Source organism: Trichomycterus rosablanca, chromosome 16, assembly GCF_030014385.1.
Source record: "Trichomycterus rosablanca isolate fTriRos1 chromosome 16, fTriRos1.hap1, whole genome shotgun sequence".
NCBI classification, from domain to species: domain Eukaryota; kingdom Metazoa; phylum Chordata; class Actinopteri; order Siluriformes; family Trichomycteridae; genus Trichomycterus; species Trichomycterus rosablanca.
Window position 1 is genome coordinate 30,438,305 of NC_086003.1, and position 27,876 is coordinate 30,466,180.

General features: G+C 46.4%; 1 protein-coding gene across 5 annotated transcripts; it reads right to left on the reverse strand.

Moving 5' to 3' along the window:
• Window positions 1-1,091: 1,091 nt before the first annotated feature.
• LOC134330069 (calcium/calmodulin-dependent protein kinase kinase 2) lies at window positions 1,092-26,172 on the reverse strand. 5 transcript variants are annotated; one of them, XM_063011008.1, is made up of 17 exons: window positions 26,045-26,172; window positions 21,046-21,687; window positions 20,303-20,350; window positions 19,974-20,027; window positions 19,805-19,856; window positions 19,558-19,691; window positions 19,416-19,452; window positions 19,284-19,305; window positions 11,795-11,883; window positions 11,507-11,706; window positions 11,330-11,383; window positions 11,181-11,254; window positions 10,368-10,455; window positions 9,820-9,951; window positions 9,635-9,735; window positions 9,407-9,471; window positions 1,092-1,161 (listed from the first exon to the last, which is right to left on the reverse strand). In XM_063011008.1, the coding sequence occupies exons 2-16, from the start codon at window positions 21,628-21,630 to the stop codon at window positions 9,417-9,419; spliced, it is 1,725 nt and encodes a 574-aa protein (XP_062867078.1). In that variant the 5' UTR covers window positions 21,631-21,687; window positions 26,045-26,172; the 3' UTR covers window positions 1,092-1,161; window positions 9,407-9,416. The 5 variants fall into 5 exon arrangements, with proteins under 5 accessions (XP_062867078.1, XP_062867075.1, XP_062867077.1 ...); XM_063011007.1 differs by lacking the exon at window positions 1,092-1,161 and adding an exon at window positions 7,313-7,399; XM_063011005.1 differs by lacking the exons at window positions 1,092-1,161; window positions 9,407-9,471 and adding an exon at window positions 7,105-7,399.
• Window positions 26,173-27,876: the final 1,704 nt, after the last annotated feature.

The window sequence follows — 27,876 nt, forward strand, 5'->3', positions numbered from 1 at the left end:
GAACACAGAGCTGAAGGCGCTGGATCCAGTCGTTATGAACCCGCATGAGAATCTCTGGAGAAATGCCGTCACAAGCCTCCACGATGCCGTGCTGAAGCTAGCGTTTGTTGCGGATTTGTTTGAGACCCCAGAGATAAAAGTCGAGTGGTGTGAGGTCGGGTGATCTGGGCGGCCATTCCACAGGACCACGACGGCCAATCCGATGACCAGGGAATTGAATATTTCTACACTGCTCCGTAGTGTGGTGGAGCCCCATCCTGTTGGAAATAACAGGGGGAACTGCCATCTTGGGTCAGAATGGATGGGAACACTGGTTCCTGTAGCATTGTCAGGTAGTGCTGAGCATTTAGGCTGCCCCATATTCCACACCAGAACCTTCACATCACCTACGACTTCGGTGTCTGCTGTCCAGTGAGGGTTTTCGTCACTCCAGTACCTCACGTTCTGGCGGTTGACCTCACCACTGACATAAAGATTGCCCCCGCCACTGAACAGAATGCCCTGTGCGAATGCGGGATCCTGTTGATGTTGGTCTAACGCCCAGGTGCAGAACTCCACACGTCTATCAGGATTATCCTCTGATAGTTTCTGCTGCAGCTGGATCTTGAAGCCACTTATTGGTATGAAGAATCCGTACAAGGGACGACTGGCTGACACCACGTTCCGCTGCGAGGTGTCGCCGCTGCGTCGAAGGCTGCCAAAACCATTGTTGTGGTTTCTTCGTCGGTAGCGGTCTTCGGTTGTTGAAGTCTGCGGCAATGATACGGTAGCTGCGTTCCCCGGACATCAGAATCACCTCGATCCTCTCTTCTTTCCTCAATTCCATCTTCAGTTACCTGTAAACAACAACTAAAGTTCTGAACTTTCTGTGTTGATAACTTTTGAACCACGAGCGATATTGCAAATCTGATTGCGGCGATCAATTTATGAGAACATTCTGGTCTTCGCTGATATGCTACATGCTACCTCACCCATTACTTGCTGGGGTATTCAGATATGTTATTTTCCCTTTCGTTTCTGAAATAAGAGTGTCCTGCGACACCCTGTATACAATTTAATACCATTTATTTGATCTAATTGATTTCATACACCTGTAAGCAAGTGGTCTGGCTGGAACACCTGAATTAGAATGAGTGTCCACATACTTTTGGTGTGTAGAGTCTGTAACAAAAAGAAGACCAGTGAGTGATCAGATGGTCTGAATGATCATTTATTAAAAGAAAGATCAGATACAGAAAGTATAGAGTGATTAATACGCTCCAGATCAGACGTTCTAACATGCTCTAAAAGTCTGTGTGTGGTCTGTCGGTGTAGATGCATGCAGATGCAGATGTTGATGCAGATGTCGGTGTGGATGCATGCAGATGCAGATGTTGATGAAGATGTCGGTGTTGATGCATGCAGGTAAATCCGTGTAAACAATCATCATTAGAGAATCTAAGATCTACAGTGATGTTTCAGTCATGTGTTCTAGCCCTTCACATCAGACCGAGCACGTACGATCAACATAAAAAGCTTCAATATTTAATCATCCTGTACAAAAGTCTTCATCATGCAGCCGTCACCGTTCAGTTCAGACTGTTCAGAACGTTCAGACGAGCAGTTCTCACGCTTACTGTGTAAATAAAGAAAAATCAAATCTACGACGGGCAGAACAGAAAAGTATTCAAGCACTTTCTTCTCTTCTCACTCAGGCATTCAGAAACACCGGGCGTGAGGCAGGAACGTCCCGGACAGGGTGCCAGTACATCACATTATTCACTCTCTTACATCTAGAAGTCATTACCGCAGTCAATCTACACACTGCATGCTTTTTCGGGCACTGAACAGCAACAAGGAACACACAGATCTTCAGTTAATCCAAGGTTGCCAGATCTTTCCTCAGTAAATCTGTTTTTTGTGCTTTTGTCTGATGTCTGGTGCTGCACGCCTTCACTTCTCTACACCCTGTTCAGATGAAGAAATCCCGCTTCAGTCATTCACCTCATCAGATACAAGACAAGAGGATTTATTAGGAAAGATCTCTGATCTCCGTTATCCCACGTCTGCGTGGATGTGTGCAGCATCATCGATCAGCCAGCAGAGGGCGTAACTGCAGCAGTTATGAGGAATCCCCTCCGGCGCACCCGCCCTCTGACGAGACGATTATGGTCCGTATAGGAGCCCGGCAGGAGATTCTGGGTTCGATTTCCCCGGCTGGACGGCCAGGATACTTTCAAATACTTTCTATGTGGAGTTTTGCATGTTCTCCACATGTCTGTGTGGGTTTCCTTTGTATGCTCCGGTTTCCTCCCACAAGTCCAAAGACATGCAGCTACTAGAAACTAAACTGTGCGTGTGTGTGTATCTGCACTGTGATGGACGGGCGACCTGTCCAGGGTGTTTCCTGCCTTTCGCCCAGTGAATCAGACCCACTGCGACCCTGACCAGGATCTTTTGTTTCCTTTCCTTCCAGTCCTGTTTAATTCCCCAGTGCAATTCCTATACTGGCTGAGAAGAGCCACTGGTTAGCACGTGCTTCCTCCACTGTGTGACGCCTCCAGCAGCACATTCATACAGAGAGCTGGAACACGTACGATAGAGCACGCTATACTCTCAGTGTTCTTCCACCACCTGTACCAGCACTTCGACTAGCCAGTAAAATGCGCAGCGGAGCCTGACGGAACGGTGCATCCACCAATCAGAGACGGAGGCGGAGCTTCTTCATTTATTCACACTATTAGCTGGTCTTTTCTATACAACTCAACACAGTCACAGAACGTTCCAGATTTGGAACCTGTTAATTTTTGGTGAAAATGGGCAGAACCGGAACAGAACCAGTTCCACGTCGGTCGAAACGGGCAATAAATCAGCTCAGTTCCAAAAAAAAACAGCCCAATCTAGCAGTAAACATCAAGTCTTCATCAACAACATCCTGACCAGCGTGTCTGGCCGTCTCATCCACACCTAAATATACAGAATAAGGTCCGAACGGGCTCGGACTCGGGTTCGAAACTAAAGTGCAAGTGTAAAAACACCCAGAACGTGTATAAAGGAAGTCCGGTGGCACAAAGCACCTCTCACGAGCACGATGACCCACAGCTACACCCCACCCCCAATATACGGTACCGAAAGCTCTAAAGTCACACGCATGAAATGTAAGGCATACATGTATTTCCCAAAAACGTCATGCATAGATCATAAAGGTTATTGTATTTCCTAAAGAAAAACAGATACTAGACCCCTTATATAGAAACGTCGATAACTATCAACAAGTCATTTAAAAACGTACCAGAGTAAAATGTCTGTAATGAGAGTAAAAATAATCACAAACCGAATATTCAGGATTTCATGCACAAACGATCGAATCCACTAACGGTCCGACTAACGAAGAAACGTACACACAGTCCCTCGGGCGTGGTCCATCAGTTAAGATGTGTGCTCGTTAGCTATTCATGAGTTTGTTTTTTTAAAGCATTTTTCTCTCGATTTAGCGACTCAGTTTTATCTCCCGCTGCTGAGAGATACCAGATCACATCTGAGGAGAGCACGTCGCTGTACACGCCTCCTCCCACACGTGTACAGCCCTCCTCATTCTGCACGGGCGTCTCTTCCGCCAATCAGGGTCCTCACACAGCGTATGAAGACCCGCCCACACACACATGGGTGGCCAATTAGTATCTGCTGCAAGCACTGCCAATTATGCCCGCCAGATGGCGCCCAGCCGACCGGAGGTAACACCGAGTTTCGAACCGAGGAGTTCAGAATCCCGGTGCTGGTGTGACAGCGATGAGTTTGTTTTTTAATGCCTTTTCCCCCAATCTAGTCGTATCCGATGCCCCGATGGTACTCTATACTGCTGCAGACCTCCAGTCCTGACCGAAAAGGGTCGGACTAACACGTGAGATCCGTATCGAGCACGGAGAGTCACGCACCGATCTCCATTATCCCCCGTCTCCCCCGGTGCAGCACCATCCATCAGCCAGCAGAGGGCGTCAGCACTGGTGTGCTAGCATGCTTCACCTAACATACGAGGGTTCTTCCAAAAGTGTCTGCACTGTTTAATGTGTTTGGTTGAGCCCGTAGACGCTGAAGCGCCGCTGCTTTCACATCATCATCGCATGAAAATCTTCTTCCCCTTAAAGCTTCTTTCAGCCTCCAAACAGGTGGAGATCAGATGGAGCTAAATCAGGACTATAAGCGTCTCTCAGTCTCAGACACGCCCGATTCCTCCTCCTCCACCCTCACCGCTTGTAACCACAATATATAAGTGAGGAAACTTTCTGAAGATCCCTCGTATTATTAGCTCAATTTACCGCTTGCCAGATTAGCAGGATGATAAAAAGGAGCCGCGTGTACGTCCACCGTAGTCGAACCGTTTCTATAAGCGAGCGGATTCCTTCTCTGGTATAAACACCAGTCTCATGCTGACCTGGTGAATAGTGCACGTCTTTATATTATTTACACAGCCGACAAAGAACGCTAATGCTAAAGCTAACCAGCTAATGACGTTTGGATTCAAGGGTGTCCAAACTTTACACCAGATGAAGATCAAATCAAATCAAATCAAATATTCTAAACAGTAAGAGAGAAGATTCATCACCATCATCATCATCATCATCTCTGATCCTCGAGTCCCGACCCAAACCAGGTACTGATGAAGTTCTTCTTACGCTGCTATGTGGCCAAAAGTATTTGGACGCCTGAACACGAGCTTGTTGGACGCCTCGTTTCAAAAACAAACATTATTAAAATAGTGACCCATGTGAAGCTTCTCACGAGACTTTGAAGCATGTCTGTGGGAATTTGTGCTCCCGTTCAGCATCATGCAGCAAGGAAGCTACCAATCAAAGTCAGGTACGCTTGTGATACATGGCCAAAAGTATGTGGACACCTGATCTTGATCATTTACTAAGAAGAACGTATTTATTTTTCATATATACATTGCAAGGAGCAGACAGGACTAAGGGCCTTGCTCAAGGGCCCAACAGTGGCTGCATGGTAGACTTATGAACCAAAGTTCTACCCACTAAGATAGAGGGACTTGCCCCGACTCTAATGCAGCTACACTGTGTGGCCAAAAGTATGTGGACGCTTGATCTTGAGCTCATCGGACAGCTCCATTCTAAATGAGTAAGAAGAGCGCATTTATTTGACATTTATACACTGTACAGCGTGCATAGAGCGGACAGGTCTAGGGGCCTTGCTCAAGGGCCCAACATCGGCTGCACGAAGCTACCACTGTCTCGATAAAAGATAAAAGCTTTGCAGCTGCACTGTGTGGCCAAAAGTATGTGGACGCCTGATCTTGAGCTCAGTGGAAAGCCTCATTCATTAAGAAGAGCACATTTATTTGATGTATGCGCATTCTATGACGCACCTGGAGCAGACAGGGTTAAGGGCCTTGCTCAAGGGCCCAACAGTGGCTGCACTAAGCTGCACTGTGTGTCTGTGTATGGGAATTTGTTCCCGTTTAGTCAAAAGACGGCAGCATTCGTATTTGTATGGCCAGGCGCTGATTGATCAGTCGATGTTCCGGTTCGTCCCAGAGCTGTTGAGTGGGGCTGAGCTCAGGGCTCGGTGCAGGACACTGGAGCTTCTTCATGTCTTTCTAGAGCTATAGGACCTTCCCTAAACTGTTGCAGCAAAATTGGAAGCATGTGATTTCCTTTATATGACTGATTTATTACACCTGTTAGTGACTGTTGTGGCTGAAACACATGAATACAGTCATTAGAAGGGGCGTCCCAATACTTTTATCCATATAGCGTACCTGGACTAAGTTTGGACACCCTGATATTAACCTAAATCAATCACATCTTGAAAGTAAAGTGGTCCTGATGCTGGGCTTCATACGATGGATGGACGAGGTTTTTTTTTGCAGAACTGTTCATCTTTTTACATTCCACTGATAGAGGATTTACAAACACTCCATCCTTTCCCTTTTTCATCCCCGTAAACATCGAACTCTGGCAGGAATCGGAACGCTGACTGTTTCTCAACCCAGATTCTGTGTAAGATGCTCTTATTTACTGTTATGTGAATAACAGTGGGACCAATCAGGGCAGCTGTAGCCTAGCGATTACGGTACTGGACTAGTAATCGGAAGGTCGCTGGTTCAAGCCCCACCAATGCCAGGTTGCCACTGTTGGGCCCTTGAGCGAGGCCCTTAACCCTCAATTGCTTAGACAGTATACTGTCACAGTACTGTAAGTCACTTTAGATAAAAGCGTCCGCTAAATGCTGAAAACAACCAATCAAGGAACCACCCTGGCAGTGGTGGGGCTTGAACTGGCAACCTCATGATTACTAGTCCAGTACCTTAACCGCTGAGATACCGCTGTCCCAGCAGGAGTGTTCCAGATTCCAATTTGATACAGAGACATTTACATTTTCAGCATTTAGCGGACGCTTTTATCCAGAGCGACTTACACAATGAGCAGAACATGATGAGCAATCGAGGGTTAAGGGCCTTGCTCAGGGACCCAACAGTGGCTGGGCTTGAACCGGCAACCTTCTGTTTACTAGTCCAGTACCTTAACCACTGAGCTATCACTGGCCCAGAGACGGCTGCACGCGTTCGATTCTCTGCATTGTGTTAGACAGCTCAGTGGTTCCGGTCCTGGACCAGTGATCAGAAGGTTCATGGTTCAATTCTCACTACCAACAAGTTGCCACTGTTGGGCCCCTGAACAAGGCCCTAAACCCTCCATTGCTTGTGTGGTATTTGGTCATTTACATTCAGCATTAAGCAGTGCTCTGTATCCAAAGTACTGTGACACTATACAGACTAAGTAATTAATGGTTAAGGGCCTTGCTCAAGGGCCCAACAGTGGGCAACCTGGCTGTGGTGGGGCTTGAACCAGCGACCTTTCGATTACTAGTCTAGTACCTCAACAACTAGGCCACAACCGTCCATAAATGCCAAAAATTGTGAATCTAAAAGGTGGCGGCGCCAACGGAGAGAGCGTGTCAGAAATGAGCTGAGAAACAGCCAATCACATTCAACCAGCCTAATTACCCCCCCCCCCCCCCCCCCCACACACACACACACCCACCTCCTAATTCCACCCCACTTTACCACCCCGTTATAGAAAGTGCAAGCAAAACCTCCAACCCCCCCCCACCACAAGTAAAGAAGAGCAGGTCCGTACAGGACGGACACACAGCGCATGCTGGCTGTACAAATGCATGCATGATCCGGGGAGCGTCCCACAGCGCCCTCTTCAGGCCTCCCTGCCGTCCACGCGTGGGGGATGGGGGCGACCCAAGTCCCCCAGCATGCACCTCCCCGCCGGAGACCGAGCCACGCTAAGCCCTTCTGACGCTGTGGACCGGGCGGGGCCGTCAGGACAGCACTTCTTCCTCGCCTACGTAGGGCAGGTCCACACTCGCCGTGCCGTCCCTGCTCTCCTGTTTCCTAGGAAACACAAACGGCGGCACTTTAGAGGAAGCGGAACGCGCGGGCAGCGAGAGATCCGGTCTGTGTGGGTGGGGCGGAAGCGGGAGCAGGTTCGGATCGGATCGGAGGAACCTTCACAGGGCAGAGACGGGCACGGTGCGGGTCAGGACGCTCCTCTATACCGAATCTCTTCTCAGAGAGGAGTCACATGATCTAGCACACAGTACGAGGGGCGCGGTTCATTTTAAAGTTCATTTTTTTAGTGTCCCAAACCGGACCGAACGGGGCATTTAGGGGGCATCAGGGCGGCTTGTTTACATTCGTTGTTTCCCTCTTGTTTCACCCAGTCCGGTCGTGTCCAATTGGATTTTATCTCTCGCTCGTCACTGCGACCCCCGCACCTGATCGAGGGGGGGTCACTCACGCAGCCACGGATCGCTTCTTTTCACCTGCCAGGGATGCAGACGCCTCGATCGGTCAGCAGAGGCCGCACTTGCACCAGAGACTAAGATCCCTGAGTCGCCCATTGTCCCGTCCCCTACAGACACACAGCTAATCGTGTGTCTGTGTAGGCGCTCAGCTGGTTGATAGCAGAACTGAGATTTAAACTCGAGAGCTTCAGATCTCAGCACTGCTGGGCTTGTGTGCTGGACCGCTTTGCCACCCGAGCGCCCCGATGTTTGTGTTTTTATTATTTAGGGGGGGATAGAGGGTGTGGCTTCTGAACAGTGACCTAGACCCTCATTTAAAGCTCTAAGCTCATTTCAGGGTGTTAGGTTGCATTACCAAAACTCTATAATAGAACTCTGATGTATTATAGACATGAATGTAGGGGAACGGTCTGGGTAACGTCTGTTGTGTTATAGATCATTTGTCTCCTTGGTTCCTCCGATCAGACTTGCGGTTTAACTGGTAGAACTAGCTGCTGGGAGGGAACATTCCAGTCTAACCCCAGTATGGAACAAACAACATGCACGATGCAAACATGAACCAAACTCCTAACGTCAGGCCGGTCACCGTTATACCAAACCAACTGATCACAGAAAAACAATCACTGATTAAACGGTTTTATGTATTATAAAAGCACGGTAATGACGCACTACTACCCGTGAATCAATCGTCCCTCATGCAGGCGCCCCGAGCAGCCAGGAGAGGCCGCAATTACCCATCTGACACGTGTCTGTCTGGGCGCCCAGCTAAAATTGAGAGTAAGAGACGACAATGCTCGGCTAGGGACAAATCCATCAAGACGGAACGAGAAACAAACACGAATGACAATAAAATAAATACTTTGGGTAATATGAGCGCTTAGTGTGATCTGTGATCCGAGTCATTTGATTCATTCATTTTAAATTAGTTGAGCTAAACGACTCAGTGGTTCGTTTCATCCGCTGAATAGGTCTTTTATTTATTTATTTATTTTTTAAATTAGGTAAAAGGAAGGAATCTGTCTGCAGTCGATCACGGCATCCTGGTGGACCGAGTAGCTGGTGTGTCGGGGTTCGGTTGTTTCATCTGAATCGACTCGATTCACGAATCAGTTCGGTTAATTGAATTTTGGGGCAGTGGTAGCTCAGCTCAGGTACTGGACTAGTAATCAGAAGGCTGCAGGTTTAAGCCCCACCTCTGCCAGGCTTCCAACAGTCGGGCCCCTGAATTAAAATGTATTTAGTCGCTTTGAATAAAAACGTTACTGTACTTTAATATTTCGAGCTGCTGCTCATCCTCGACGCTGTACTGCCAAGAATTGAATCCCACCTCCCCCACTGTCAGACTTCTGATAGTGTTCGGCTCCTGAACTCGGATTGGTGGTCGTGTATCACATGATGATGAAATGATGGTGATCAGAGGATTCGGGAATAATCGGGACAGGCCCACTGACTCTCGTTTATTCAACAAAGGGGTGCAAAAACTTTCGGCAGCATTACAACAATCTGCTTTCACATGCTGTCATACTGGCATTCATCCATTCATTCATTTATTCATTCACATGAGCAGAATCAGTTCATCTTGAGGGTCTCAAACCTGCAGATCTTTACCTCCGGTCACCCTGAATGCAGCAGGATCTCAGAGTCCCTGCTCTCCCTTTTCTAGAGGTGCAGGACAGAAGGAGACACCACCATCAGCATTCGTTCCTCTGGATTAGCTCCCAATTTAGTTACTACCAATTCAAACTCTGCAGGGTGCGCTGGTGCTTTAGCAAACCTAACTGACCACACACACACACACACACACCTGATGTGAGACGCTTACATGAGGGCGTGTCCCTGTGTGGTGGGGCTCCGGTCCTCCCTGCGGCTCCAGTCGAAAGGGTTCCCGAAGGAACGCTTACGCAACATGGTCCGCACCAGGATCTGCAGGAGGGAGAACATGCTCAATCAACGCCAGACCAGAGTCCACGTGGCTGTTCGAGTGTGTGTGCGTGTGTGTGTTCTCACCACGGTGGCGAGGCTGGGGATGTGCTTCACCGAATTCTCCACCTCCTCCTCCGTCACCTCGATCAGAGTGCAGCAGTTATCATCTTCAGGAGGAAGAGGCTCCGCCCCGTGCCGCGTTACCCACGGGTGTACCTGCACACACACACACACACACACAGACACACACACATGTACACACACACACACATACACACACGTACACACACATGTACACACACACATGGAGCATTAACATCTTTTGAATAAATAAGAATGTTGATTTGAGGCAGGACCTCTCATCAGACATCAATGCCTGACCTCACAAATACTGACTAAACAGGCACAAATTCCCACAGAAACAGTCCAAAATCTTGTGGAAAGCCTCCCTGGAAGAGTGGTGCAACAAAAATGGTTTTGAACTGGGGTGTTGGACAAGCTCACGCTCAGGTGTCCACATACTTTACTTCTGAGCTAATGATTAGTTCTGAGCTGGTGATCAGTTCTGCACTGAGGAACAGTTCTAAACTGAGGAACAGTTCTGAGCTGGTGATCAGGTTTACGGTTCTCACCTTGATCTGTGGGATGGTTATTCTGCTCTCAGGATTTTTCTCCAGCATCTTGAGCAGCAGGTCCTTCAGATCATCAGACACCTCTGCACTTTGAGAGAGAGAAGAACATACCGGGGTCAGGGCTCTTCACAGCACCAGGTGGGGGCAGCAAAGATCAGCACAAAATACACGTCTACACGTGCACCGTTTTCAACTGTTTTATCCTGGTCAGGGTCAAGGTGGCTATTTTTAGATTTGGGCACAGTTGTAAAGCACGCTGGCGAGGGTTCGAATCTCAGCAGTGCTATCAGCCAGTGGGATATCTGAATGGCTGTGATTGGCTAATGTGATTGAGGTTGTGGAGGGGGGTGGTAATATGACCGAAACAGCCTAGCTAAGAAAGTGTCCACTGTGGTGACCCCGAAACACACCAGTGCTAACATCTCAAGCTTGTGAGTTCGAATCTCAGCTCTACACAATGATTGGCTGGTCTGAGGGAGGAAGGGCTGTGGGGATTCCTCATAAGTGCTGCAGTTACGCCCTCTGCTGGCTGATCGATGGTGCTGCACAGAGATGGGGGATAATGGAGATCAGTGCATGACTCTCTGTGCGCGATACGGATCTCCGTATGAACCTGCATAGGAGTGGATGTCTGCAGCATTAGAGGGAAATACCACTGAGAAATTAGATACGACTGGATACTGGTCAGGGCCACAGTGGGTCTGGTTCCACCTTTAAGATTCAAACCCATATCCCCGGGGTGGTGAGCCAGCGCAACATCATACACACAACAAACCTCCACAGAAAGAAGGTCGTAAATCTGAAAGTTCTCACTGTTCTGGAAGCTCCACCGGCTGAGTCCGGATCTTCTGGTGAAGACTCAGAATTCGCTCGTCCATGAACGGACACTGCAGGACAAACGGTGAGTAAACACACGTACTGGAATGATTCAGTATTAATATTCAACGTTAGCTCAGTCTTACCACTCCGAAAACGAAGCAGTACAGGGTCACGGCCATCGCCCAAACATCCAGAGCCTGCACACAAACACAGTACATCTCGATCTCTTCTCTCACAGTGATTAGAAGGGGTGTCCCAATACTTTTGTCCAGAGAGTGTATCTATTCTTAATGGAAAACAAAACTCGGACTCTCTCTGACCTTCCCGGAGAAGTTCTTGCGTGTTTCGGAGAGCGTCTCTGGAGCCAGGAAGGCAGGAGTCCCGACAGTACTGGTGAGCAGGGCGTCGGCTCCCTCGAACTGGTTACTGACCCCAAAATCGGCGATTTTGATGTGACCGTCCTCCCCCACCAGCAGGTTGGACGGCTTGATGTCACGATGGATGATCTTCTGGTAGTGCACTGTGGAGAACCAGAGATCATCTTCATTCGTCTAATCACGGCACCTCATGATCGGCGCACTAATGCCGGAGTGAACGGGTGAACTCACGGTACTCGATTCCTCGGAGCAGGTCCTGGAAGTAGAATCGAGCCTGGTCCTCGTTCAGGGGTTTATCAGTGGGAACCTCCATCACTGCACTGGTGATTCACACAAAACCAGTCAAACTACGTCGGGCTACGTGAAATAAAGACGAGCGAGACGTCGCGCTGGATTCTAAAAGTATTCAGACCCCTTGACGTCTTTTTTTTACCATCAATCTACACTTACACATCAACCAGAATTGCACAGAAACGAGGCCCGCTGTGCAAAAGGTCCATCACGCCGCCTCAGGGGAAGCCTCGCTTGTCCAGGGCGGTTCTCTTGTGCCGTGACAGTGTTCTCTGTGTGCTGGTCACATGCACCAACAGAAAACCAGACTGGACCGGATTAAACCCGGCATCATGGATCAAGAGAAAAGCAGGTTGCCAAGAGAGGAGCTGGCAAATCTGTGAGGAAGAAACCGTGCTATCCTCGATTTTCCAGGCAACCCAATGGGGGCTGGCATGACGCCTCCCTATTTCCGTTTGCCGGTTTTTCGTTTCCAGTCGCGTTAGATTTGCTGTAGTACTAACTACAACATTATTAAACTACTTTTGGTAAGGACTGGTTCAAGTATGAGCTCGGGCTCGACGTGTGCCGCTCTCGGGTGCCACAACGACTGAAAGAAATTGAAGCTGTTATTGGAAAGTTCGTGCTTTGAGCACCAGCGGATTCGTAAACACTGTCCGTGCCCTGCGCCTTACGCGGTACATTCCATAATAATAATATTAATTATTTAATACTATAATATTTATTAATTAAATAATAATAAAAAAATTATAATATCGTATAATGCAGTTTCACTTTGTATAGTCCAAAATTTTAGAGAGCGTTGCAGAAATTGGACAAATAACAATCAAATGTCCAAGTGAATACCGAACGTGTGTAAATACCCTGTTTGTTGTTCCCAGTTTATTGTTTTAGTAAATTAAACAACGCAACACATTTTATTCTGTCCCTTCATCTCCCCTTTCCTGCTTTACATCCACTCATGAACCAAGTACAGTATACACTGTTGTAGAAGTAAAAAACAATCAACAAATCAGTCGTTATACATTGTTTATTATTTCCAACGTTTCACAGCAGTTAGAATGTTCCTCGGCTCATCCCTACCATAACCCTGCAATGCACGAGCAACCCACCGTCTCCACTACTCCACTTTCCCTCAGCATTACCCACGCATGCATGCCTTTATAGTTATGTGCTTTTATAGTTCCGTAGCTCCTCACCGTCTACAGCTTCGGAAAAGACGAAATGGTTCACTATATCAGTATAGCTAACCTCATGCCATCTACCCACTCTGTAAGCGTGGAAGCGTGGGGCACGGTCAGAACACGCTCACCACAGCTTCTTACAATGTCCTTACTGTCGAGTGCTAGGAATGAAGAAAGGACTCAGTTTTAACTAAGACAAAACTGCTTTATTGTTCGGAGCATCAGCTTGCAGAGAGACGCAGAACATGCGAGTGAGCAGGGCGCGTTCCAACAACACACCGAGAGGAGGGAATAAGGGTGCACACTTCAGAGTGCACTCGTCTAACAAAATGCATAAATAGACAGTCGCTCTACACTTACTATGCAACCACCCAGCGCTTTTGGCCATGTTTGTTAAAAAAAAAAAAAAAAACAGTTACGAATGACCACTACTTCTGTCGTTCAGAACGTAAACACTGTAACCGGAAGTCAAAAACCGGCTTCAGCTACGAATCACGGGAAAGGATATAGAAGCACTTCCACCTGGAGCGACTTAATGCTCAACCAGGCGACAACAGGTTACTGTTAAGTATGAGGAACCAAGATGTCAATCATGAGTATGAGGAACCAAGATGTCAATCCTCTTCGTCACTTCCGGTTCGAAGAGTCACTAGGCTCACGTCACTTCCGGTGGTACGCACGCTGAGACGCTAGCCTAGTAGTTTGTTTGTAGCCTTTAGCTAAATAACTTTTTATATACGTATGTTTTAAACATATAATTTATACGTTAATCTTCCGTGTGTTGTTGATTTAGTTTTATTTTGTTTATCGTAAAAAAGCGCTTGTGTTTACTAACGTAAATTCGTGCTGTGTTGGAAACTAGGAAACTTCTGCTACCGGCATCCGAACGAAGCCCGGTTTTGTTTGTTTTTGTACTTCAGCGCATAAACATCATAATTATCCAGAATTAAAACCGTTTTCGGTCCGCACGAAGCGCGTTTGTGTTTGGTTGTGTTCTGTATTTCAGCTCTTAAAACACCTTTGTTTTGTGAGGAGTTATAACCGTTTCTGTTCGTAGGAAGCGCGTTTATTTGTTTTGTACACCAGCGCATAACACCGTTTTCCTTTAGAATTACAGCCGCTTTTGTCCGAACGAAGCACGTTTGTGTTGGTTTGGTTGGTGGTTTTTGTATTCCAGCTCATCATCGCCTGTTTCATCCGGAATTAAAGCCGTTCTTCTGTGACTACCAGCAGAAGCGCCGGTGAATCCAACATAAACATCATCTCCAACTCATCTTGTAAAGCTAAGTATATTTCTCTGTTATTATGGCCCCAGCAGGAGCTTTGTATCCATGTTCCGAGTGTAATATGTTCAGTTATTCCTTCTCCGTGTTTAGTGATAACTTTACATGTGATAAGTGTAGATTAGTGGTTAGTCTAACGGAGAAGATCTCAGTGTTAGAAGGGCGCATTCGGGCGTTAGAACAGACTACTACTAGTGAGTGCTTAGATTCAGCTGTAGCAGTCCCGAATGCCAGCAGTTCAGGTACAGAACCCCAGACTCCGGCATTAGAGCCCTCACAGCGGGGCGACTGGGTGACGTCTCGGCGACATAGTCGTAGGGAAAAGCACCGACCATCTCAGTTGCACGTGTCCAACAGGTTTTCCCCACTCAGTGAGCCACCCGCTGAGAAGCCTGTTAATGTAAGTGCTCTGGTTATAGGAGATTCTCAGCTCTGACACGTGCGTATTGCAACCCCCATAGAGACACCAGCAACCATAGTCACTTGTATTCCGGGGGCAAGGGCGCCTGACATCAGAGCAAACCTGAAAGTGCTGGCTAATGCTAATCGTAGATTTTCGAAGATTGTTATCCACGTCGGCACTAATGATGTTCGTTTACGGCAGTCTGAGGTTACTAAGAGTAATGTTAAAGAGGTGTGTGAGTTAGCTAGGTCGATGTCTGAGGCAGTAGTGTGCTCTGGCCCCTTACCGATTCGACCCAGTGGCGAAACCTACAGCAGGTTGTTGTCGCTGAACCGCTGGATGTCTAAATGGTGCTCAGAAAACTGCATCGATTTTGTAGATAACTGGTCCACCTTTGAGGGAAGGCCTGGTCTTTTGAAGCGGGATGGTGTCCACCCCACGTGGGAGGGTGCTGCTCGCATTTCTTGCAGCATAGGTGACAGGCTTTACCACCGCGTTAGTGTAGCGGCAGATAGTGTTAAATGACTATCCAGAGCCAAGACCAGGCAGCAGACTAACAGGCCTAACCGACTGTCTGCGAGTCGCCATCGGACGTCACCCGGAATCCTTAGGTCACAAACCATTGAGACTGTGTCTGTTTACCGTGGCAGGTGTAAGCCAAAACAAAATCAAAAAGTATGTCATAATAACTTAATTAAAATTAATCTAAATGAGCATCATGAAAACCCTAGTAAAGTTAAACTAAAGTTAGGACTTCTAAACATCAGGTCACTTGCATGCAAAACAGTAATTGTAAATGAAATAATTACAGATAATTGTCTTAGTGCCCTGTGTTTAACCGAGACCTGGGCTAGACCTGATGAGTATCTAAGTTTAAATGAAGCATCTCCTCCGGGTTACAGTTATGAACATAAGCCACGTCTTAGCGGTCGTGGTGGAGGAATAGCCGCAATTTATGATAAAGACATAGGTCTTACTGTAAAATCATCTCCCATAACAAACTCGTTTGAAGTTCTTATCTCTGACATAACCAATAAATGTTCATCTGATAAAAATAGTATGTTTAAACTGGTTACTGTTTATCGACCCCCTGGTCCTTACTCAGAATTTCTTAACGAATTTGCCGATTTTCTTTCTAAATTAGTCTTATCAACTAAGAAAGCTTTAATTGTTGGTGACTTTAATATTCATTATGAGGATAAGTGTAATCCACTCAAAATTGCGTTTGATTCTATTTTAGAATCCTTAGGCATCACCCAAAATGTAACAGGACCCACTCACCGCTGTAAACATACCTTAGATTTAATACTTACTTATGGTATAAACATAGACAACCTGGAAATTATACCACAGAATGACTTAATCTCTGATCACTCCCTACTAATATATGAAGTGTCCCTGTCCAATAATATACAGCAACCAAATCGTTTTAAATGTAAGCGCACTATTACATCTGCAACTGCAGCAGCGTTCATAAACTGCCTACCAGAATTACCAAATATATCAGCATCAGAACCTAAAGAACTAGATCAGGCAACTCAAAACCTAGAGACCGTACTGCGCACAACCTTAGATAACGTAGCCCCACTCAAAACTAAACTGATTAGGGAGAAAAAACTTGCTCCTTGGTACAATGACCACACATGCGCACTTAAACAAGCAGCACGGAAATTAGAACGTAAGTGGCGTCACACTACACTGGAGGTGTATAAGATTGCTTGGAAAGATGCTCTAACTGAGTATAAACATGCACTTATAAAAGCTAAATCTTTATATTATTCATCCCTAATAGAGAAAAATAAAAACAATCCTAGATTCCTTTTTGAGACAGTGTCCAAATTAACTAAAAACGTCAATGAAACTGAATCTAATATACCGCCTGACTGTACCAGTGATGATTTTTTAAAATTCTTTAATGACAAGATAGAAAAAATACGACTTCAGAGTCAGAGTGTGTCACTTGCCAATGTTAAGTATGGACTCACTCCGAGCAGCATTGGTGATAATAGTAACGAGTTAATCCAACTAAATTCCTTTAATCCAATCTCCCAAAATGAACTAACTGTGTTGATTAAATCATCGAAGTCATCATCGTGTATACTCGATCCTGTTCCAACTCGTTTACTTAAAGATTTACTCCCAGCTATTGTAGAGCCCCTGCTTACATTAATCAATGCATCCCTTAGCCTTGGGTACGTACCTAAATTGTTTAAAAGTGCTGTTATTAAACCCCTGATTAAAAAACCTAATCTTGATCCACATGTTTTATCTAATTATAGGCCAATTTCAAACCTTCCTTTTGTCTCAAAGATATTAGAAAAAGTCGTTTCCAAACAGCTATGTTCTTATTTGAATGAAAATTGTATTCATGAAAAATTTCAATCAGGATTTAGACCCAACCATAGTACCGAAACCGCATTAATTAGAGTAGTTAACGAGTTGTTAATGTCTTCTGATAATGGATGTGTCTCTTTTCTTGTTCTATTAGATCTTAGTGCAGCGTTTGATACGGTCGATCATAACATTTTACTGGAGAGGCTAGAAAATACAGTAGGTGTTAAAGGACTCGCACTCTCTTGGTTTCAATCATATTTGACTGACCGCTCTCAATTCGTTTATGTAAATAATAAATGCTCAGAAACTACAAAAGTAAAGTGTGGTGTTCCACAGGGGTCGGTACTTGGACCGCTATTATTTACACTCTATATGCTTCCACTAGGTGAAATTATTCATAAACATGGCATAAACTTTCACTGCTATGCAGATGACACACAGCTGTATATATCAGCCAAACCAAATGATACTGACACAATCAGTAAGATAGAAGATTGTGTAAACGACATAAAAAACTGGATGTCGTGTAATTTTCTTTTACTTAATTCAGATAAAACTGAGGTTTTACTTGTTGGCTCTAAAGCTGCAAGAGACAAGTTGTCTAACCTGGTGCTAAACTTAAACACGTTCTCTGTTACTCCCAGCCCAGATGTAAAAAACTTAGGTGTCACAATAGATTCAGATCTCTCCTTTGATACACACATTAATAATATTACTAGAGTTGCTTTCTATCATTTGCGTAATATCTCTAAAATAAGAAATATACTATCTGTTAATGACGCCGAAAAACTGATCCATGCGTTTATAACTTCTCGGTTAGATTATTGTAATGCTCTTCTAACTGGATGCTCTGGTAGATCCTTAAACAAACTCCAGTTAGTTCAAAATGCAGCAGCTCGAGTGCTAACTAGAACTAAAAAATTTGATCATATCACTCCTGTTCTATCATCTCTACACTGGCTGCCAGTTAAATTTCGCATTGATTACAAAATACTTTTACTAACCTATAAAGCGCTACATGGTCTGGCTCCACAGTATCTGAGTGAGCTTATTAATTACTACAACCCAGCACGTCCACTTCGTTCACAAGATGCAGGGTTACTTATAGTTCCTAAAATTAAAAAGACCAAAGCTGGTGGAAGAGCATTTTCTTACAAAGCTCCACAACTCTGGAATAATCTTCCTGCCTCTGTTCGGGATTCGGACACAGTCTCAATGTTTAAGTCTAAACTGAAAACATATTTATTTTCTCAGGCTTTTGATTAGTATAGACAAAGGCGCAGAGCTTGGGGGTTCTTGGTCATAGAAACTTGTGGTGATCAGGGATGTTGGGTCGCTGTCGTTCTGCCTCTCTTGTCCAATCACTCTGGTTTGGGTAGGAGAGGTGGGCGCTGATGTCCTGTGAAAGCCTTCATGACCTTGTTACCTGCTCGCTCTCCCTTTTAGTTATGCTGTAATAATTAGGGCTGCCGGAGTCTAAAACTCTCTGTAAAACTGTTTGTCAACTAGCATTGTACATTATTAACTACATTCTCTGTTGTTTTACCCCGAGGGCATTCTGATGGAAACCTGTTTACCCGCCGAGGTTAAGGATTAAAGTCGAGACTGCCGGGACAACGATGCTGCTCCTGTCAGATGTGACGGGTCTGGAGTAATTGCAACGACAAGAAATCACTACAGACTTTATTGAAGACTAGAGTGGATAACAACTCTATTATTATTTAATTGTTTATTTATCTATTTATTACCACTGGATGACTTTTAGATCATTCAATTCTGTGTTTGTATGATTTGTGTAAATCGTGTATTTATTTAAAGTATCCTCCAGACCACCCAAGAAGGATGGGCCCTGTTGAGTCTGGTTCCTCTCAAGGTTTCTTCCTGTAATTTTCAGGGAGTTTTTCCTTGCCACAGTCGCCCTCGGCTTGCTCAACAGGGGTTTTTGTATCTGTTGGTCCTGGATTTTGTAAAGTTGCTTTGAGACAATGTATATTGTAAAAAGCGCTATATAAATAAAGTTGACTTGACTTGACTTGACTTGATAAGCGCCTACACGCTCCCTCTGCTGGCCATATTTGGCAGGACAGAAGGACATGATTCTGTAACCGAGCCCCCCGGCTGATCTCCACAGTAGATCTGAACACTTTCTGAATCCAGAATTCTTTAAATGGCAGAATAAATTCAGCTTAAAAACACATGGAGGAACCTCCAGGGCTCCTACTCACCCTCTCTTGACCAGCTCAAACACTGTGGAGAGAAAGAAAATCAGTATAGGGATGCACCGTCTCTAATAGTTATATTATGTGCTAATATGATCCAGTTCATTCTCACATTACAGGACGTGTAGCTACACTTACCCATGTACAGATGGTCCTCACCAGGGTCGTCCAGCACCTACACACACACACACACACACACACACGGCATCAGTATCCAACCCGAGTGCCCTCTACAGGTCTGGCACAGAACACACGCCCACGCCCACTCCCACTCACACACCTCCACCAGTTTGACCACGTTAGGATGGTCGAGTTTCTTCAGGATGGCGATCTCCTGGTACACCCGCTCCAGGGGGCCTTTGGGCTGATGCGGACCCTCGGGTACCGACCTGGCTCCACGTGGAGGAGGTCTTCCTGTACGGGCGGGAAAACAACGGGTGAGTACGAGTGATCTGGAGAATAAAGAGCACACACTGGAGCACAGCTCCGCCCCACTGAGCTCTCCATCTGGTACAGGGCGCACTCACGCGGGAATCCAGCCTGTCTCATCAGACGCTTCTTGGACAGGACCTTCATGGCCTACAGAGACAACAACACAATCAGACCCGAAATCAGACAGATCATACAGAGTATGGGTGTGTGTGATAACCTGGCGCTCTCTCTACACAGACGCGTTTGGAACTGTGTGGAACTTACGTAGTAGGTGTTGTCGTCTTCGTTGTAGGCCAGTTTGACCACTCCATATGAGCCCTAGATTTAATAGAAACAAAAAGGACGTGTTATTATTAAGCAATGCAGCACCAGAGTGATTACTGTAAACAACATCACAATTATAATTCGGCTTGGTCAGTCAGTCAGTCGTGGTCAATAATCTGCACCTCCATGCCCCCTTTGCCGGCCATATTTGGCAGGACAGAAGGACATGATTCCATAACCACGGTAGGTGGGCTCATTACAGATCTGAGATTTCAGACACGTGGCTGTTTAAAGATCAACACATAATTAATTACAATAAATTAAATCACCTTCCCGATCTCGTCCTTCAGCTTGTACTGGTTCAGCTGCACGCAGTCCTAAAAAATAAAGACAAGAGCAAATTTGTGCACACCTTCTAACATCAAACTATCAAAGACATGAACATCAGCGTATATCAGCGGGATATTCCACTAGCACACCAGCGCCGAGATTCTGACCTCCTCGGTTCGAAACCGGTCGGCTGGGCGCCATCTAGCGGACATAATCGGCAGTGCCTGCAGCAGACACGGTTCTGCTAGGGCGGGATGGCCGGACTATGTGGGCGGGGTCTTCGAACGCTGTGTAAGGACCCTGATTGGCAGATAGAGGCGCCTGTGTAGAGTGCATGGGTGGAAAAGGGTTCCGCCCGCTAAGGGCTGCATGTGGGTCGGAGGAGGCGCACTACCTCCTCCTGCTGGCCACCCAAAGCCAGTTCAAGCGTAGCCTAATGCAGCGGAAATGAAACTGCTAGGATATGCAGGATCTATGCAGGGTGGAGCAGTGGTAAAGTAAGCTAGCTCACTCCAGCTGAGATCTGGGGTTCAAATCTCCGCTGTGCTGTCAGCCGGTCAGGCATCTGCACAGACATGATTGACTAATGTCAAGAATAGGGTGGCTGAAAAAGTCTAGCCATTGGTAGGTACACTTGTAAGTGCGCTCTCAGTGCAGGTCCCAAGCAGGTCCCCGAGTGAGTGAGTTTGACATTAAACTTGTAAACTAATGCAGACCGGTACGCAGGGGGGCGGGCGTGTACCTGCAGGTCGGTGATGGAGACGCGGTGGGATTCCACGGTAGGTCGGCGGGGCAGTCGCGGTGAGGAGTGAGGCGAGGTGATGGGCGAGTAGGGCAGCGAGGGGTAGATGTAGCGCCCGTTGAGTCCCGGCGAGCCGCACGGCGAGGTGACGGTCTGCGAGCGCTCCTGCAGCGACAGCTTCCTGTCCGAGAGGCTGAGCCTGCCGCGGTGCTCCTGCCCCCCGGGGAACAGCGCCTCGGGTCGCCCCGCCGCCCGAGATAACAGATCACAGGACGGAACGCGTAGGGGCGGGGTCGTCCCCGAGGGCGTCTCCGAGCTGTCCATCTCTTCCGGCTCCTCCTCCTCCTCCTCGATGCCGCCCTCCCACGCCGGGGCGCCGCTGGGCTCGTACTCCGTCACCACGATGAGGGACTCCATGTCGTCCATGCGGGGGCTCGGGGGCGGGGCCGGGAGCGCCACACAACCACGCAGCAGGTCCGGGAGCGTCTGATCGGAAGGCTGGGCAGAGGGAGCCGGGGAAGCATAGCCTGGAGGGACGGGCGCTTCAGGAGACGCGGGAGGCCAGGAGGAGACGCAGGGGTGCATGACGTCCTTCCTGAAAGCCCCCCCGCCTCGCCTCCATCAGGAGCACACAGGGACTCACTGCAGAGGGGGGACCCACCCAAAATTAGGAGTTATGGGTGCAGCATGAGATAATGAACTGTACACAATATGCACTTCTGTTAAACACACACTACATGACCAAAAGTATTTGGACGCCTGACCATGAGCTTAAAAGACAAACGGTATTAAAACACAGTGACCTCTCTGTGGGAATTTGTGCCTGTTCAGTCAATATATGACAGCATTCGTATGGCTGGACACTCGGTCGGTGTTCCGGTTCATCCCAGAGCTGTTGAGTGGGGCTGAGCTCAGGGCTCTGTGCATCTTGCCCCTACAAAAACAGGAAAGGTCCTTCGCTAAACTGTTGCTCCACAGTTAGAAGCATATAATTTTCTATATATGACTTATGTGATTATATGATTTATTTCACCTTTTATCCAAAGTGACATACAGGTGTTACAGTATCTAATCTTAGCAACTGAGGGTTAAGGGCCTTGCTTAAGGGCCCAACAGTGGTGGGGCTTGAACCAGTGACCTTCTGATTACTAGTTCAGTACCTTAGCCACTAGGCTACAACTGCCCTAAACAAATGAATAAAAAAATTAGAAGTGGTGTCCCGATATAGTGTGATTATCTAAATACATCAACTCTCACATTTTTGGGAATTGGAAATGACTAAATTGTGAGATAAAGGCCTGGCTTGCAATCAACGTGTCAAATCTATTCAGACAGACATAATCAGGCGTCCTCGTCCAGTTTTTGCCGCCCCGGGGGGTCTAACACACCCCACACTGTCACTAAATACAATATCCGATGCGGCTCCAGTGTTTTGGATCAGTATTGATATTTACTAGCAGGTCAGGAAATCCCTAATCGATCGCTGGTCACCCGGACCTGCTCTCCCGGACGAGGGTCAGAAACAAACCTCATTTCAGTCCCCCCAAAAAAAAAACCTCGTACCGCTCACACGCCCCTGTTACCGTCATGCTTCTGAGCTTCTGTTTCCTCTGCTGGATGGAGCCACATGAAGCTGCGGGTTTCAGGCCGACAGCTTCTGCGTAGGTGTGAAAGCTGCAGACATTTACTGTGTGTGTGGTGTGTGTGTGTGTGTGTGTGTGTGTGTGGTGTGTGTGTGTGTGTGTGTGTGGTGTGTGTGGTGTGTGTAGGCGGTGTGTATCATCTACAGAGACGATAATAAAAACATTCACCTCTGTGGAGGTTTCAGAAAGGAAATGGAGAGCGAGTGGGCAGCACCACCGCCAGTATTCTCATTTCTGCTCTACAGAACAGCAGAACCATTTCACGTTTACACCCCAAACCAGTACACATACTGGCTCCTGTGTACTGGTAACCACTATGCTTGATGGACACGCCTTCTATTTACTGAATGCATATGCTATAAACTCAACAGTCACTAACAAGTGTAATAAATCACTCACATGTGCAGTGTTAGCTCAGCAATTCAGGCACTGAACTAGTAATCAAAAGGTTGCCGATTCAAGTCCCTGTTGGACCCCTGAGCGAGGCCCTTAATCCTCAACTGTGTCAGTCATAATTGTTAGTCGATTTGGATAAAAGCCTCCATTAAACCCCGCAAATGTAAAGGAAACAATCTGCTTCAGAATGTGCAGCAGCAGTTTAGGGAAGGTCCTGAGCTCAGTCCCAATCAACAGCTCTGGGACGAACCGGAACGTCAACTGATCGTCAGCTCACAGCCATGCAAACGCTGTCATGTTTAGACTGAATGGGCACAAATTCCCACACACAGACACACTTCAGTGTTATGAGGTTATGAGAATCAGAGAGCGCAGTATCATGTGTGGAGAGCCACGCACCGCCGTCTATGCTTCGATCAGCCAGCAGAGGTCGCACTCACACCGGCGACGAGGAACCCTGTTTCAGCCATCGTCCCTCCCCCTACAGACACACCGCCAATCATGTGACTGTGTATGCGTCCGACTGGCTGAAAGCAGAGCTGAGATGAGAACTCGTGAGCTCGAGATCCCAGCTCTGGTGGGATAGCTTGTTTTACCGCTTGAGGGCTTCACAACTGCGACCTCTGCTGGCTGGCCGAGGCGCCTCCAGTGGCATTCATATTGTGTCTGTGTGAGGCTCCGCCACTGGCAGGTGAAAACATGCGGCCGGCAGCGGTATGTGTCGAAGGAAGCGCAATGGAGGTACCAGCGGCGTCAGAACCCCTGAGCGTTACACGGCAGGAATCCCTGAACAGTGTGCTGCATTCAAATTGGGACGTTTCCCTTAAATGGAACCATCTTAGATGGTTCTTCTACCAGTTCCACGTGAGAAAACTTCCACCCTTTAGGATGAAGCACTCGGGTGCTGGTATTGGGAAATAATTTACTCTGATGTGGTTGGAGTTCACATCAAGACCGCATCACATCACACCACACGTCATGGATTATTTTCTTCTAACACCGTCACGCTCGATTCCCTTCCTAGCTCGTAACGTTCCTGTATGTTTGCTCCGTGGTCCATCCTGGTCAGGAAGCAGATCCTGAAGCTGGTCATGATGAGAAGTAAAGAGGAACGCAGGAACGAGAGCAGCTCTAGCAGAACCGTGGGGAGTAGAAGCTTCGCCGAGTTATTTTAATCTTCAGCCGCTTCTTCTTCTGGCTGCATGACCTAGTTTGGTCTCTGATGCGCGCTCGGGTATTTCACTGAGCCAAAAAACTCTGTACCACACCCCGAACATCTACAGAACATCTGCAGGAGCCTTCAGACCACGGTATTAAGAGCAGAGGAAACATCTGTACGTAGGGAACACCTTCCTTCCCGCACTTACACTATCAGGCCAGAAGTATGTAGACGCCGCTTGTTATTAGTACTGGACTAGTAATCAGAAGGTTGCCGGTTCAAGCCAGACTTGAACCGGATTGGCTGCCAGGTTGCTGTTGGGCCCTTGAGCAAGGCCCTCAGACTGTATACTGTCACAATTGTAAGTCACTTTGGATAAAAGCGTCCGCTAAAATGTAAATGTAGCGCTGTTCCCCCTTCTGGCACGGCCGTACCCCTGTGCATCTTTACCCCCGCCAGCAGTGGATTTACATGCTACTTCCTTCCACATTCCTTCACAGCTTGTGTCGACGGCACGATCAGACACTAGGAGTCGCTGTTGTGACTCAGCTTAGCAGTGGTCAAGCGTATAGTCTCTAAAACCCACTGCTGTGTAAAGCTCCCTTGACTGTGGACAGTGACGTCCATGTTTCAGCAGCTTCTAATTCAAACTTTCTCTTAATATAAGGTAAGAATTTGGGGTCTCGTTTTTTTAGGAACACCCTATGAAGACTTGATTGAAAGCCCCATGTACTCAGAACAGCTTCGTTTCTTATTACATGGATTCCAAACTGCTCAGACATTCTGACATTCCTCGCCACTGTCGCCCTCGGCTTGCTTAACAGGGGTTTTGGTCTGTTGGTCCTGGATTCTGTAAAGTTCCTTTGAAAAAATGTCTATTGTAAAAAGCACTATATAAATAAAGTTGACCCCTAAAAGGTGTAAATGTCACACCGGCCATGCTGTTAATGGCCAGCAGGGGGCATGGAGGTGCAGATGATTGATTGATCATAGAAATGGCAGTCTCTGCGCCTCATCAAGTGCAAACTGGCTCCAGGTGGAGTGCAGGTATTTAATCATAGCTTTTTCCCAACAGAGTTGATGGCGTATATGTTTGCAAAATATCTAAAGACTGGTTTCTAGAACAAAGAGATGAAATAAAACCACAATGCTGCAAATAAAGAATATATATTTTGGCGTATAACTGTCTACATTCCTTCCTTCTCTATCTGTAAGCACAAAGCTAAAAGATATAGTTTCTATACTGTTCGATTTCCCCTCTAATTTATTTATGAATGGTTTTAAAGTGCTGTAAAGAATCCAGCTGCTTGGAAACCCCGTGTTACAGTAAATCAATGCTGCATAACCAGTTTATGTAACGCTGCATTACAACGGTAACCAGCTCGAACACATCTGGCTTATTCTAATATTCAGCAAAAACAGACTTTCTGAGAATAATATTAATTTATTGTTAATAATAACGTGTTAATTAGAGCGACAGTGAAATCTGAGCGGGTTTTTACATCAGTATTTATGAAATAAAAAGCGTTAGCCTGTGAGCTAACATCCTCCTCAATGTAGACACAGCGGCTCCGTCCGAGGCATCAAATTCTGAAATAATTCGATTTAAATAAGACCGATTCCATTCACATTCGCCTCACAATCAGCTCTAAATGTACTAATTATAAAAGTGTTAAATGTGTGTTGTGACGTTAACAGGATGAAACAGTAAATCTTATAAAAACATGAGAAATTAATATGATTTCCTAATAAACGCCTCACACCCGAATCCCTACATCATATTAAACGCTTTAATTCTCACCTGAGTAATTAAATTCGAGCTCTTTCTTCTCCTGCAGCTGCTCGGTGCTGATCTTTAGGAATGAAGAGCATTCAGAGCTGGTGAGAGCAGTTCCAGCCCCCGATCAGATCTGCCCACCAGCAGCACCAGATGGGTACACTCAGAAACGCGGCCGAACACGCGGGGGAAGTGAACGCACCCCCGTCCCCTCAGATTAAAGCTGCAGTGTGGAACTTCAGAACCTTCAGGAGTTTGGAGGGTCTCCTGATTATCCAGAGGGTCTCCTGATGGGACCACGTCCCTGCAAACAGTTCACTGGTGTGGTGCAGATTAACCTGCTGGTTAAGAGTCATTTCACTCACATGTAATATGTACAGTAAATCTGGAGCTTTAATCCAGCATGATTCATGAGGTTTTGAGTGGAGGAAGCAGCTTCAAATCGGATGCACCATATTTTATAAATAATAATAATACTACTACTAATAATAATAATAATAATAATAATAACCATCATAAAAAATATGAAAGTCTGTAATGGGTAGAGTTTGCTTTGTCAACTTTTGACTGGATTGTACATGAAAATGGTTCTGTAGACTCTGCAGTAAGGGGAAAAAAAGTAGTTTTTTTTAAACTCCAGAGTCTGTTTTACCAAATCTTTATCCTGGTCAGGGTCACGGTGGGTGCAGTTCACTGGGTGAAAGTTAGTGAACACCCTGGACAGGTCACCAGTCTATCAAAGGAAACACACACACCTAGGGGCAAATTTTAGTATCCCCACTTAACCTGAATGCACATCTTTGGACTTGCGTGAGGAAACCCACACAGACACGGGGAGAACGTGCAAACTCCACACAGAAAGGACCCAGATCTCTCCATCTGGGAATCAAACCCAGGACCTTCTTGCTGTGAGGCGACAGTGCCACCCCAGGTGGAAAATTGCACAAATCAAACAAGACCCACCCAGATATTAAAGTATTTAATTGTGATTAATGAATTTGAACTCATTATTCTGATATGTAACTTAAGGTATATTAGTGTAACTAATTGGGAGATGCACTTGTCAGTGCACTCTCAAACCTGGAAACGATAAACAGGGCATTACCAGGAACGGCATCCACCATAAGAATTGTCCAAGTCTGGTGTGAGGACCAGATTTGATGTCATGCAACACAAGTAAGAACCTGACTTCATTTTGGTTTGATTTTAAGAAGGGACAGGTTTAGTAAATGTCAATACCATCATATAAGAGCCAAACTAAGCTTTGTGGCGCAGTGACAAGGTGAGCAACCCATTCACAGATAAATCACTACCAGTGGTGGAGGTGGTTGAATCGACACACTGTTAAAAAGGTTCCAGATTTAAAAATGTGACCAGTCTGTTTGCTTCAGTTCTGATGGAGCTGTTTGGCTGCACTGTTGTACCTGTTTGAATCCTTTTCGATGGGTAACGGCAGAAAGTTCGGGTCCAACACGGCGTTCTTCACTTCATCCTCCTGTGCAGAGATTTCTGCTCCAGTACAGTCACACTATCAGTCCTACACAACATCATAATTAAAGTGAGGAATCACATCTCATATACTGATTCTTACTGATAACCATATCCTGTCTGCTAGAGGTCTGAATTAAACCAAAGTACACTAACGAGTGAGCGATGCAAATTGAGACACTGCCGCTTACAACACACTAATCCTTACTATTAAACCAAAATCACCAGGCACTTTTTTAGACTTCAGTCTAAGAGTTAAGATCAGGCACCATAAGCAGTGGTGGCCAATTTTAATCCCAATTTATGCTTAATAAACAATCAACCGCTTTAAAAAATAGATATTAAATAAAAGCAACATTCCTGTGCTC

Bases quoted from the DNA above. Each gene is read 5' to 3' on its own strand.
- LOC134330069 (XM_063011005.1), bottom strand. From the start codon at position 21,630: ATGCACCCCTGCGTCTCCTCCTGGCCTCCCGCGTCTCCTGAAGCGCCC. The intron at 19,692-19,804 runs GTGAGTGCGCCC...CCGCCCGTACAG, and splicing joins GAGACAGGCTGGATTCCCGC to GAAGACCTCCTCCACGTGGA. The intron at 9,952-10,367 runs GTGAGAACCGTA...GTGTGTGTGCAG, and splicing joins TAACCATCCCACAGATCAAG to GTACACCCGTGGGTAACGCG.